A 14,107-nucleotide genomic window follows, 5' to 3' on the forward strand; every position below is an offset into this window, starting at 1 on the left:
TCAAAGGAAATTTCTAAAAGATATAAGATATAATCTAAAAAGATCTAAGAAGATATAAAGATGTTTTAGATGAAAACATCTAAGATATGTTTTACTATCTAGTAGGGCCTCATCATGCTACATTTCTAACTTCTTATGTAGTATAACTAGCTTCCTAGATATTAAAACATAGTATGATATCACTGCACTTGAAAAAGCACATTGACCAAAATGTACACATTAAGTATGGGCTAAACATGGCACTTTGTATCAGTGGGGAAGATAAGGATTCACTAGTAAATGGTTTGGGGACAACTAGCTTGCAAAGTAAAGTTGGTTTTCTACCTTTCACCATACAACAAAATAAATTCCAGATGGGTCAAAACTCTAAATGTAAAAAATTAAATCCAAAAAGTACTAGAAGAAAAGATAATAGACTTATTTTTAAGCCAGCCTGGGGAAGGCCTTTTAAAATATTACTCAAACCCCAGAAGCCATAAAGAAAAAAATAGATAAATTTTATTCCTTAATTTTTTTACTTGGAAAAATCCATAAAGTTACAAGATATACAACAAATTGGGAGAAATGTTTGGAACTTGTAACACAAATTGTTACTTTTCTTAATGTAAATGATACCTGCAAATCAATAAGAACAATAAATCAATAGAAAAATGGGTGAAGGATATGAGAGAAAAGAAAATTCAAGAGTCTCTTAAATATATGAAAATATGTCCAGCCTCATTTAATAGAAATGCAAAATGAAACTACCCTAGGATATCATTTCTTTCTTTCAATCTATCAGATTGACCAAGATAGTTTGTCAACTTTCTGAGTTAGTGATGGTGTGGGGAATGAGTTAGTCTCTTATAGTACTGGTAGGAATGTAAATTGGCATAGCTTTCTTTCTTTTATTTTTTTAAAAAGATTCTATTTATTTATTTGAGAGAGAGAAAGAGAGAGTACAAGTGGGCAGAGGGGCAGGGAGAGAGGAAGAAGCAGACTTCCCACTGAGCAGGGAGCCCAATGTGGGGCTCCATCCTAGGACCCCGGGATCATGACTTGAGCCAAAGGCAGACACTTAACTGAGCCACCCAGGTGCCCCTAAATTGGTATATCTTTCTAAGCGAAATTAAATAATATTTACCCAAACCTAAGTGCTTATACTTTTGACTCAGCCATTTCACTTCTAGATATTCTAATGCAAATAATCGAACATGTAAAATGAAATTTATACAAGTATATCCATTGTACTGGTAGTTACAATAGCAAAATATCAGAAACTACATAAACATTCATAAATAAGCTACTAGATAGACGTATTATGGGACATGCATTCAGTAGAAAACCATGCAAATGTGAAAAAGAATGAAGTAGCTCTACATAAGCTGGTATGGAACAATCCAAACTACATCGTTAAATGGAATAAGCAAGGTACAGAGCTGTGTGAACAATATGCTACCTTTGTATAAAGGATGTGGGGAAGAATATGTATGAATTTGCTTGTGTTTGCCTAGAGTATTTCTGGAAAGTTATTGCTTCTGTCTAGGGAAATTCAGTGCCTGGGTGTATGTCTTTTTTTTTTTTTTCTTTCTGTATATCCTTTAGTATCTTTATATCATGAGAATATGTTGTTATTATTTGAAAAATAACAAAAACTTGCAAGGGAAAGAAAAGCCTGACTGGGGGGTGCCTGGGTGACTCAGTTAGGTGGCTGCTTTTGGCTCAGGTCATGATCCTGGGGCTCCCTGCTCAGCGGGGAGTCTGCCTCTCCTTCTCCCTCTGCCCCTCCCCTCTGCTCGTGCTGTCTCTCAAATAAATAAAATCTTTTAAAAAAAATCTCTCAAGGATTTCTGCTTCTAGATAGAGCAGACTAGCTTGATCCTATCACCCCTGTTGACAGTAACCAGAAAAACTGAATAAAATATTTCAAAGCTCTGCCTGAAGGCATCAAGGCAGCACGGATTTGAGGGATCAAGATCTCAGGGAGAAGAGAAGCAGAGAGAGGTGAGCCTGACATTATGCCACTTTTCCCTTTAGGATGTTTGCTGATTCACAATTGGCAGATGACAGCCTGAAAATCTGAGCAGATCTTCTGAGGAGCTCATAGGACTGGAGGATAAAAATTGGAGTTGGAATGACAGGAATGACAGACCCCATAAACAACCCGGTTTTCAACTGGGACCCCTGAAGGACTGTTCCCCAGGAGTAAAGTTAATAGGAAATAGACCAACACTTACAAAGACTGAAACCCAGTTTTGCTTGTTTGTTTGTTTTTAGGCAATCAATGGAGATTTTTATTCCTGCTGACATTGCTATGGATGCTATTGTTATCACCATTATTTATCTAATAAAGTTATAAATGTTGGAATAGCATAGAAAAAATTTTTGTGGTAGAAAATACCATAAAACTTATCATCTTAAACTTTTTTTTTTTTTTAGAGAGAGGGAGAGAGAGCACGTGCTCAAGCAGGGTCATGGCGGGGGGGGGTGCAGAGGGAGAGGGGGAAAGAGAATCTTAAGCAGGTTTCACACCCAATGCAGAGCCCAAAGCAGGGCTCAGTCTCACGACCCTAAGATCATGACCTGAGCTGAAATCAGGAGTTGGACAGTGAGCCATCTAGGTGCCTCTATCATCTTAACCATTTTTAAGCGCACAATTCAGTAGTGTTAAGTATGTTTACATTGTTGCGAAAGAGACCTCAAGAACCGGGGCGCCTGGGTGGCTCAGTCGTTAAGCGTCTGCCTTCGGCTCAGGTCATGATCCCAGGGTCCTGGGATCGAGCCCCGCATCGTGCTCCCTGCTCCGCAGGAAGCCTGCTTCTCCCTCCCCCACCCCCCCTGCTTGTGTTCCCTCTCTGTGTCTCTCTCTGTCAAACAAATAAATAAAAATCTTTAAAAAAAAAAAAAGAGAGAGATCTCAAGAACCTTTTCATCTTGCATAACTGAAACTCTCTACCAGTTAAACTACAACTCCCTCTTTGCCCCCTCGTCTCAGGCTCTGGTAACCATCATTTACTTTCTATATCATTAATTTGACTAATTTAGATACTTCATATAAGTGGAATCATACAGTATTTATCTCTTTGTGGTTTCACTTAGCATAATGTCCTCGAGGTTCATTCGTGTTATAGCATGTGACAGGATTCTCTTCCTTTTTTAAGGCTGCATTGTATTCCATTGTATGAATATACCGAATTCTGATTACCCATTCATCCAATGATGGACATTTGGGTTGCTTCTATCTCCTGGCTATTGTGAATAGTGCTATGGATGTGGGTCTGCAAATATATCTTTGAAGCCCTCTTTCAATTATTTTGGATATACACCCAGAAGTGGGATTGCTGAATCATATGGTAGTTCTATTTTAAACTTTTTGAGGAACTGCCATACTATTTTCCAAAGTGGTTCCACCATTTTACAAGCCTACCAACAATGCACAAGAGTTCTAACTTCTCTGCATTCCCACCAATACTTATTACCTTACACCCACTAGGATGGCTATTAAAAAAACAAACAAACCAGAAAATAATATCTCTCAGTGTGGGACTTTTTTTGAAGTATAGTTGACACACAATGTTACATTAGTTCAGGTGTGCAGTATAGGGATTAGACAAGTCTTTACATTATGCTGTGCTCACTACAAGTGTAGCTACCATCTGTCACCATACGACACTATTGTAGTAGCATTGACTGTATTCCCTATGCTGTACCTTTCATTCCTGTGACTTATTCATTCCATAACTGGAAACCTGTACCTCCCACTCCCCTTCATCCATTTTACCCATTTCTCTACTCTTCTCCCCTCTGGCAACCATCAGTTTGTTCTCTCTATTTATGGGTCTGTCTGCTTTGTCTGTTTGTTCTTAGATTCCACATACAAGTGAGATCATATGATATTTGTCTTTCTCTATCTGACTTATTTCAGTTGGCATAATACTCTAGGTCCATCCGTGTTGTCACACATGGCAAGATCTCATTGTTTATAATGGCTAAATAATATTCCTGTGTGTGTGTGTGTGTGTGTGTGTGTGTGTGTGTGTGTGTGTGTGTGTTGACATCTCCTTTATCCATTCATCTGTGGAGGGACACTTGCGTTGCTTCCATATCTTAGCTATTGTAACTAATGCTGCAATAAACATAGGGGTGCATGTATCTTTTTGAACTAACGTTTTTGTTTTGTTTAATTCCAGTAGTGGAATTACTGGATCATGTGGCATTTACTTTTAATATCTCAATGTAGTTTTGATTTGCATTTTTCTCATGATTAGTGATATTGAGCATCTTTTTGTATGCTTTTTAGCCATTTGTCTATCATCTTTGGAGAAATGTCTATTCATATCCTTTGCCTTGTTTGCTTTGGTTACTGCTCTATCACCTGGGCCTAGAATATTCAACACTTACGTTCTCAATAAATGTTAAATCAAGAGTTGAAAGACAACCTTGACATTCAGGGAAGGCTTTAACTCAGAGGAATGACTCTGATGGGAATTGCAGGCTTCTCTGACAGACCAGGGTGGAGAACTATTTGTCCTTTACATGCTTCTCAAATCACATGAAGTCTGCTCAGTTCTGCAAAATGGAATCTACTCTAAGCACTGACATTGTAGGCAATGACTGTGATCCAAGACTTACAGGAAATAGATGCCTGCAGGTGATCACTGTCTAAACTCCCTAGATTGCCTGCTTGAAGTTCTTCATCCCTTGGCTCTAGCCTTATTTTTTCCTGCTACTTAGCTCCTCCAGCTCTGATCTCTAGCTATCTGACTGACTTGCAGTTTCTGACTGCTTTATTCCACCCCAACCCCTTTGACCCTGAGTCTATTTGGCTAGCCCCTGGTCTTTTAGCTTAAATGCCACTCCCTCCAGGAAGCCTTCCTTGATTCACAATCCCAGGATTAGACAAGCTGTCCGTCCTCGTGCTCCCAAACACCCTACACTCACTCCAACAGTAGTTCTCACCACTCTGTGTTATAACCTCCTATTCATTTTTCATTCTCCACATGCTTAAACTTGAGCTCCTTGAGGGCAGGCCCTGGTCCTTCTTGTGTCCTCAGTGCCTAGCTCAGGGCCTGGCCTCTAGTAGAAACTCTGTGAATATTTGCCGAGTGAAAGTGTTAATGAATGTAGTGTTAAAATCAAGCTTCATGAAGGAGTCTGAGGGTGGTAGTTGAAATGTTCCAAGTACTTCAGAGGTTACTGTCTCTGTAAGATGTTCCCATCCACAGTGTTTCCCTGAAATCATTTTTAATGATTGTTAGGCAACAGTTACAGAATGAAACAATTATATGTTACTTCCCGATCCCTGCTGTCAGGGTTCTCCTGGTTCTTAGCCTACTCTTTAATAGGACCTCAACCCGCTATGTAATTCTCACCACACCCTCTTCTCTCCCCCTGATCAATTACACTTACCCTTTTGTTTATATATAATAGAAGTATTTATTTCATGTGCATGCATTTACTATATGCCCAACATAGCTGTCTCAGTCATGTAGCTAGTGCCTGGAGGGCAGGTGCATCAAGCCTTTCTCCATCTCGAACTTGGCACAGTGCCGTGAGAAAGCAGAGGAGATAACGATTGGAAATGCTTTGTGTTCAGAAGGAGCATACACACAAGCTACAGCCAATAGAAAGGTCTGAGAGTACTTCATTCCCTATCAAAAATCTACTTCACTGCATTATTCAGCTGGCTTTACCTCTGGACTCACAGTCATTCCAGGTCCATCCAGGACCACACTGTACTGGCAGACTTTGAGCCAAGAGGCTGGAACTGTTACGATTGAGGGACATCTTAGATGTGATATGGAAAGGGATTCAAAGGAAGGCCAAGTGAGAGATCTCGTAGGCTTTTATCCCCCAAGATACAAAGAGTCAGTAGTATGTAGAAACTCTTACAGGGCTTTTGGTTTCCCTAACCAGATCATGACTGACACATCATCTGTAAATACCTTACTTACCTGTTGACATGTCTATATCCCTCCCATCCACCATAAATAGAATGTAAGCTCCATGGGGGCAGAGCCTTTGCTTTGTTTACTGTCTTCTCCGCCACACTCAGAACAGTGCCTGGCACATACTAGGCGCTCAGTAATTCACCCTTGAATGGACTCTGGCATTGCAACAGGAGGACACTGCCAGCATCCAGGGAATAGGTGGGGGTTGCTGCAGGGAAAGTGATGACTGCATGGGTGCAAAGGGAGTGAGAATAAGGACTGAAGTTTATTGGGACTAGGGCGCTAGCCACTGCAGTGACAAAATGACAGTGAGCTGCTCAGCCAATTTTTGGGGTGGGAGCAGTAAGTCATGACCAAGTCTAACCAGTGTCCTCAGACCTCTGTGCTATCTCACACTTCTGGATTGGACACCAGAGAGTCTGTGGACTCTGATCAGAGTCCTGGGAAGCTGTGCAAATGGCCTAGGGGACTATCCACCACTGCCATCTCCTCTGCTGTTTACTTTGGAGCCCTGCAAAGCCTCTGTTGTGGTGCAGAGTGGCACAGCTTGCATTTGAACTTGCTCCTTCTCCTGATGCTTAAAATCTATGCATCTGGCTCATTGTTCCAGAATTTATAACCTCAAGTCTACATAGACATTCCTGTAACCCTTGATGTCCTTAAACTTGTTGCTCCTCAGATTCGCTTGGATCTGCCTTTGGCCACTCTTGAAGGGAACAATCTCCAGTATGATGCTGGCCCTGTGTTGAGGTTCGAGGACTCCAATGCTGTAGCAGAGAAAAGAGAATGTTAGAAGACCATGAGCATCATGAGAACCCCAAAGCTCTTTTCCACTGAGCAACCAGGGCTTTCCTTTCCTGGTGTTCTCAGAGATTGGCCTCGGTGCCCGTCAACAGAAAGAAGGCTCATGAAAGAATAGGATGGGGGTGAAGGCCGCACGCTGCCAGCACTCACAGGACTCTCTGCTGTTTCTTGAAGAGCCCGCTTCCTTCCACAGTTAGCACACAGTCTTCCACGTGCTCTGAGAGGGGGTTTGAAAACAGCACCTGGATGGAGAGTGGCTGGTTCACAATGGCAGCTCCTAAAACCTGAACAGAGAGATCCAGAGGAGAAGAATGGAGCAGAAGATTAATCTCATTTTCCAATTCACCAAACATTTACAGAGGGCATTGCTCTTCAGATCTATTTCCTGAAGAGCTGGACTTCTGTGGCCCATGTTTTTCCAGCTATGGCTTAAAACCAACTCAATGGGTTATCATTAATGTTTTTTAAAAATGAAATAGAAGAAACACGAGATAGTGTTATGTAAAACTGTGCTTCATTTATAAATTCATAGATGTTTGTATAAAATATTTTATATCCCTCAACCCAGCATATGGAAAAGTCAGATAAATTGGGGCCTCTAGTGATGTTTCCTCTGCTCCAAGGATTTCATCCAAGTGTAAAATAATCCCGAAGGATTCTCATGCATAATTTGAGGGGATAGAATCTTCTTTGGCACTTTCTTACAGCAAGTCTACTCCATCCCATTTCTCCCTCTTAACATAACGGGCTCGTTTCTTTTCACCCCATTGTATGAGTGAAGAGCAACGGAACATTCAAGACTGTAGAGAGATGGAAGTAGCCTCAGGAAACCTGGAGGCACTTTTGGAAACCCTCCTTAAAACAAGACTCCAGTGGCTGGGTTTGCTAGATGCATCCCACCAGGGGGCACCACAGGCTCGCTTGGCAGAGTCTAGGAGTTTGCTTGCTCTGGGGAGACAGCACTGAAGAGACCCATGAAGTCTTCCCATTCAGAGGACCACAGAACGTCACAGCAGGTGGTGTCCTCAGAGGCCAGCTAGTCTAATCCTCACATCTGACAGTTCAAGAAGCAGAGGCCCAGGGACTTGTTCAAGAATGCACAGCCAAGAAATGGCAAATCACACCTGAGCTGACCTCAGGCAGTGCTTTTCTTTCCTCTCAGCTTCCTCCCATCTGAGCTCATAGTTCCTCATGGTAACCCTGGGAAAGGCCAACAGTGGGAGGTGGCACAAGAGAGGGATCTCTTCCAGTCCTCTCCATGGCACCTGCTCGAGGTCCACCCATAAGGACTTTGATGGTGCAAGAGGATGGACACCTTGTCCAATGTTTTCAGATGAATCTCATGTTCCCGATAGGGAGGTACCTAGGGACACCAGAAGAGGAAGTGGAAAAGAGGGGCTGCTTTCCTGAACAGATTCTCAGAGGGCTGCACTCCCCACAACACCACGCCAGATCCCCAGGAGCCCCCAGGCCACTTACATTAATTACGATGCCTGCATAGGCTAAAGTGATGATCTTGTTCACCAGGATCTTTTCCGGACTGCTCTTCTCTTCACCCAGGGCACTGATGCGGATCAGCTTGTCTGTTGACAGGTACTGGCTATACTGGGAGTAGGGAATTCTATAGGAATGGGTCTTTGCTAGGGAGAAAACAAAAAGATGAGGTGAAAGTAGCTGGGAAAATCAGCTAGGCCTGGGTTGGATCTGCGGGACACTTTGGAGCAGAGAGGACCAACATGTACTAAGCCCCAGTGAAGCAGGTACTAGGTTTTCAGGTGGAGAGGCTGAGGTTAAGAGAGGTAAAATGGTTTCCCCAAAGTCATTCTCCTGGTAAATGGATGAGCTGAGGTTCTAACCAAGTTCTGGATGTCTCCAAAGCTCAGGCTTCCCCTACTAAACCGGGCTCCCTTCCTTGAAATAGTAAAGGGAGGGGAGGAGGAGGAAAAGAAAGGAGAAAAGTGTGGAGGGGAGAAGGAATCCATGCCAAAGGGGACATTAAGGAAGACTGGTGTTGCAGAGATCTGTCCCCAGAACCTTGTGGTCTGGCTTGTCCCCACTGGCATTTCCATAACACACTCTGTGTACACAGACTGTCCCCATGCCCAGACGCAGAGCCCATACCTTCTTCAGGAGAGAGTGTGATAAAGGCTATGTCCTGCCAGAAAGGGGGCAGGGGGCTGCCATCATGCAGCAGGGACTGGGCACTCAGGTTCACTTTGAGGTCCTTGAACTGGAGTGACATGTTGAGAGCCAGCAGGACAAAGTTTATGTCCTGGCCCATGTGGGGCGGTTCGAGCAGCTGGAATTTCAAGGAGACCTGGACAATATCACTGGGCCGAAGGGAAGGTGTGTGCAGCCTCCAACGGCCGTCCCCGCTCCGTGGCTCAGGTGTGGAATGTTGTGAGTCTGCTTGGTGGGGGTCTTCAGACCTTCCAGCCTTCAGCTTCTGAAGAGCCTTCAGGAATACCTCCCTCTCCTGGGGGGAACCTGGAAGGGCAGAGACGGCCTTGGCTGTGGGCCAGATTGACCCAGGGAGGTAAGCCTTGGCCAAACACTGTAGAGCTGTTAAAACCATCATTTCCAACAACAGACATTCCCTACCATTCAGCAGGTGCTTTTTTTTTTTTTTTTTTTTAGATTTTATTTATTTACATGAGAGAGAGCACGCGAGCACACACAAGAGGCGGGTAGGGGCAGAGGGAGAGGTAGGCTCTCCACTGAGCAAGGAGCCTGATGCTCCCCGGTGGAGATAGGGAGGGCCCTTTGGACCTTCTCTTTGGTGCCACGAAAGGCCTAGAACTATTTTTTTTTTTTTTAAATCACTAGCACTGGGCGCCTGGGTGGCTCAGTTGGTTGGGCGACTGCCTTCGGCTCAGGTCATGATCCCAGGGTTCTGGGTGCTTCTCTCTCTCCCTCTGCCTGCCACTCCCCCTGCTTGTGCTCTCTCTCTCTGTCAAATAAATGGGTAAAATCTTTAAAAAATAAAATAAATCACTAGCACTTATTTATTTATTTACTTACTTACTTTTTGACTCCCTTTACCCATTTCTCCCATCCCATCCCCCTGCCTCTGGTATCCACCAATCTGTATTCTGTATCTGTGAACTTGGTTTCTTTTCTTTCCTTTTTTTTTTGTAGATTCCACATATTAGGAAATCATACAGTATTTGTCTTTGTCTGACTTATTTCACTTAGCATAATGCCCTCAAGGTCCATCCATATTGTCACAAATGGCAAGATTTTGTGTGTTTTTTTGTGATTAAATAATATTCCATGGTGTGTATATATATATATACACACACAACATTTTGTTTATCCATTCATCCATCAGTGGACACTTGGGCTGTTTCCATAGCTTGGCTATTGTAAACAATGCTGCAATGAACATGGGGGTGCACATATCTTTTCAAGTTAGTGTTTTAGTTTTCTTCAGAGAAATACTCAAATGTGCAATTGCTGGGTCATATGGTAGTTCTATGTTTAATTTTTTGAGGAACCTCCATACTGTTTTCCACAGTGGCTGCACCAGCTTGCATTCCTACCAACAGTGCACGAGGGTTCCCCTTTCTCCACATCCTCGCCAGTAACAACAATATAATCCATATATAGATGAGTAAAATGAGGCTCAGAGAGGTCCTGTCATTTGTCCAAGTCCCACAACTTGCAAGGTGCAGAATCCAGGTGGAAGCCAAATCTACCCAACATGAAACTCTGTGCTTATGGTCACGGGACTCTATTGTGCCTTCCCCATGGGAAAGATAAAGGCCCACAAATGGGGAAGAGTAAGGCTCTTAAAGACAGCAGCATGGTGTGATTTCCTGTTCCAGAACCAAATGATTGATCAGGTGTAGACTAAGTCCTGGAAATGAAAGTGAGAAGCCGAAAGAAGGAAGGAAAGAAGGAAGGAGGGAAAAGAAAGGAAGGAAGGAAAGAGGAAAGAAAGAAAAAGAAAGAAAGAAAGGAAGGAAGGAAGGAAGGAAGGAAGGAAGGAAGGAAGGAAGGGAAAGGAAAGGAAAAGGAAAAAAAAAGGAAAAGCAAGTAAAAGAAAATTCAAGCAAGCTGAATTCCCAGAGAGGCCTGGCTTCGGTCCTGGGTGGTACTGTGGCAGGAATACTCACCCGTGCTTCCCTAATAATCCTAGCAGATGTGTTCACCTAGCACTCACTGTCCCCAGTGTCTGTCCCCACCCCTTCAGTCTGCCCCCACATCCTCCCCAGGCAGAGGCACTTTTTATCCCCTTGCTCTGGGGGTTATTCTAAGCCTGGTTCCAGGCAGAAGAGGATCTCAAGGCATCTGCTTCAGCAAGAGTGTGCCCAGGGAGATGTGAATTAGATTTAGCTCGCCTGTGGTCTGTTCTACCCCCAGAACCTGTCAGGCTGAGTGGGAGGAGATCAAATACTGCCTGTCTGAGCAGCACCCTCAGGCCCACAGGAATATAGCTCCAAACCCCCCAAAATACAGTGGAACCCCGTGGACCTCTAGCAAATGCTGTCAGTGCCTCCCCACATCCCCTTAGCGCTCGCCAGTTCAGTGCCCACATGCCCTACTTCCAAATGCTAGTACCTTCCACTCTGTTGAGGCTTTCTTCACTACCAGAGCTGCCTTAGCCTATGTGTGGAACAGGCTGAAAGTGCTAGGGACTTGATACCCCAAGGAGAAGGGCTCAATCCCTGAGTGACAGGAGTTGGTGGATTAAATAGCCTAGCCCCCTTGCCTCTTAGGTAGGATAAATCTGTGGTGGTGTTCTACACTCGATACTGAATCCCTGATAGGGTTGCCAGATGTAGCAAATAAAAATACAGGGCCATTTAAATTGAGTTTCAGATTAACAACAAATAATTTGGGACATGGTTAGATGAAAGAATTACTCATCCTGTATTTTCCCTGGCAACCCCACTCACAGAGCTCCCCAGCAGGAGCTGAGCTCCAGCTGCCTGTGCTGCTAAGGGGCTTGACGAGGCACCCTGTGTTGGCTTCCTCCCCTCCCCTGTCTCACTTGCTCACTCTCCTTCCTTCCACTAGTTCCTGGATGGCCTCACAGATCAACCACTTGTACTTGAATCCTTGCCTCAGGACCTGTTCTGGGCACCCCACCAAGATAACCCCAGAGTGGATGGAGGTGAAGGGGATGACGAGCAGCATCCTGGGCTGTGTTCAATGCTTGCCTCTCACTGTGTAAAACCCCTTCTTAGGCTCAGATTCTGGAGCTTCTCTGTGGGTCCCAAAGGCCCACATAGACAAACCACAGATACCTACTCCCCAGCACTCCCAGCAACTGCTCAGCTACCTGCCACTCCCCTATTTTCCTGATCCACTCTTGCTCAGCTCCTGCCCCTCACTCAGCTTCTGGCCCTCATAGACCATATATTTTCACTTGGCTCCCTGGTGGTTGAACCTAGTGATTGATGTTTCTCAAATTTTGGGAATTAGTTCATGCCTGACTACTTTAGTTGCCTATTCACCCCTGCTGACTTGAGTAAGAAGCCCCTGCCAGGTCCCCGCCCGCCCCCCTCAGACCCATCCTCTGCAGGGGGTAGGTGTTGGAGTAAACATTCAGCCTTATATTAGCGGTGGTGCTGGTTGGTGGTCTGGATTGTCCTCCAAATACTCAATAAAACAAAGTTAATTAGATGATATGTTAAATGAAATTCATTAAATTAACTAATAGGATGGGGTTTACTAAATCCCCTCCCATCTTGAGAAGGAGGCTAACTTTTCAGGAAGGCAGAGTGAAGGACTCACATACTATTGATGGGATGCTTGTCAGTGGCCCTATGGTCAATGTGAACATCTTGTGGAGATTGCTCACTGGCCTGTGGGATGTGGGGTAGCAGTGGGCACAAGCAAGTGAGGCAGTGGGGACATCTCAGCTGGGACCTTAAAACTGAGGAGACAGTGCACCTGGGTTCTGTCCCTCAGACTCTGTCTGGTTCCCTCGCTGGCTGGGAGGATGTCCCCAGGACTTGTTCTCCGGCGGGGGCTGGCTCCGTCATACCTTCTATGTATTTGTAGTTCTCTGTGATGTCATCTCGCTCATCACTTTGAATGCTCTTGGTGCTGATAAAATTGCCAACCGTATTCGTGTCCCAGTGAATTTTCTGCTCCTTCCCTCCGTAGACAAGCCAGGACATGCAGTCAGCATTCACCATGGAGAAGGCAAAGGCTGTGTCATAGTTCAGCTCCACCTCTCCCTCTTTGATGGCTTTGACTGAGGCAGGGCCACAGCAGTAGAGGCCTGAGGAGAACAGAAGAGCCACGGTGGGCCGTTGCTGCGGGGTCAGGCAGGGGCAAGGGCAGTGTCTGTGGGAGTGTGTTCCGCCTTCCGGACAGTCTCACCGTTGCTCGTCTCCTGAGGTGTGGCATCCAGCACCTGCCAACCTCCATACCCAGGAGGGAGGTCCTTTCGGGCCATCCAGCATTCATTCCACACGTGAAAGTTCCTAAAGGAGAAGCCAGAGGAGTCAGTGTCAAATGAAGCTAAGGGAGAGCTTGTAGTGCTTGTGTTCTCTGCAGAGCAAGGCAGGGGATGGTGGGCAAATGGCCTGCTAAGTAGAAAGACAGATTTAGTGCACCCTAGGCCTTCAAACCTCTGTAGCAGCTCTTCCTCCTGTGTGAACCTTGACTTGCTCAGAAAATAGCTTTCTTCTGTGAATAGAGAGTGAAGCCTTCTAGAACTAACTGAAGTTAAAAATCTCTCTCTCACTCCCTCCAAAACATCCTCAAGGCCCTTTCCTGTGTGTGCTGCTGACTCACAGGGCCAGTCATGGTGTGTCTGGAGGTGAGGCTTCAGGCCCGCCTGTGGCCAGAGCTACAGGCTGATATTAAATGAAGGAGATGACAAAGAGGGAAACCTCAGCCAGGGGAAAAAGCTCTTGGAATGTGAGGATCCTAAACTCAGAATCGGTTTTGTGTTCAGCTGCGTCTCAGCCTTTGAGTTGGGGATCCAGAGCCCTGGGACTGGTGAAAGTGAGGGGGGCATGAGAGGGCAGCACGCTTGTGGGCGCAGGCCTGCCCCGCTCTCTGCTGAAGGGGTGTGCCCTGGAAGGAGACAGAGAGGTTGTCTCTCACCAGACACTGTCCTTCTTCTTATTCTCCAAGATCCTGCCCGTGTTGTCATAATACTCATCTATGATCAGGTTTCCATCTGTGTCGTGGCCAGAGTCAAAGTTGGTGATCACACGGGTGGGGATCCCCAGGCATCTCATCACTGCAGAAAGAGGAAAAATCTCCTGTGGGCTGTGGATTCAGGAATCCTATGGATTCCCTGGGCCCAGGGAAACCATTCATTTGGCACTTGCAGGACCGGTCAGGAGCTGTCTGGGGCTATGGGTTGGTGATGTTGCCAGCCTCTCTCCCCACCTTCCTGAGCTCCT

At 45.2% G+C, this 14,107-nt stretch overlaps 2 protein-coding genes across 2 annotated transcripts in view; one reads left to right on the forward strand and one right to left on the reverse strand.

The window, feature by feature from the left end:
• CCNDBP1 (cyclin D1 binding protein 1) overlaps positions 1-2,364 on the forward strand; it is a 33,273-nt gene extending 30,909 nt beyond the window's left edge. The window contains exon 12 of the mRNA XM_027569501.2: positions 2,017-2,364. Within this exon, the coding sequence (XP_027425302.1) occupies positions 2,017-2,062 (46 nt within the window). The 3' untranslated portion in view covers positions 2,063-2,364. The remainder of the gene's footprint in view (positions 1-2,016) is intronic.
• A 4,179-nt stretch (positions 2,365-6,543) lies between these two features.
• TGM5 (transglutaminase 5) overlaps positions 6,544-14,107 on the reverse strand; it is a 33,867-nt gene continuing 26,303 nt past the window's right edge. The window contains exons 8-14 of the mRNA XM_027570314.1: positions 13,803-13,941; positions 13,071-13,174; positions 12,730-12,969; positions 8,856-9,221; positions 8,214-8,374; positions 6,885-7,018; positions 6,544-6,697 (exon numbers count right to left, since the gene is read on the reverse strand). Of these exons, the coding sequence (XP_027426115.1) occupies positions 6,544-6,697; positions 6,885-7,018; positions 8,214-8,374; positions 8,856-9,221; positions 12,730-12,969; positions 13,071-13,174; positions 13,803-13,941 (1,298 nt within the window). The remainder of the gene's footprint in view (positions 6,698-6,884; positions 7,019-8,213; positions 8,375-8,855; positions 9,222-12,729; positions 12,970-13,070; positions 13,175-13,802; positions 13,942-14,107) is intronic.

This window comes from Zalophus californianus, chromosome 6 (genome assembly GCF_009762305.2).
Source record: "Zalophus californianus isolate mZalCal1 chromosome 6, mZalCal1.pri.v2, whole genome shotgun sequence".
Lineage (NCBI taxonomy): Eukaryota > Metazoa > Chordata > Mammalia > Carnivora > Otariidae > Zalophus > Zalophus californianus.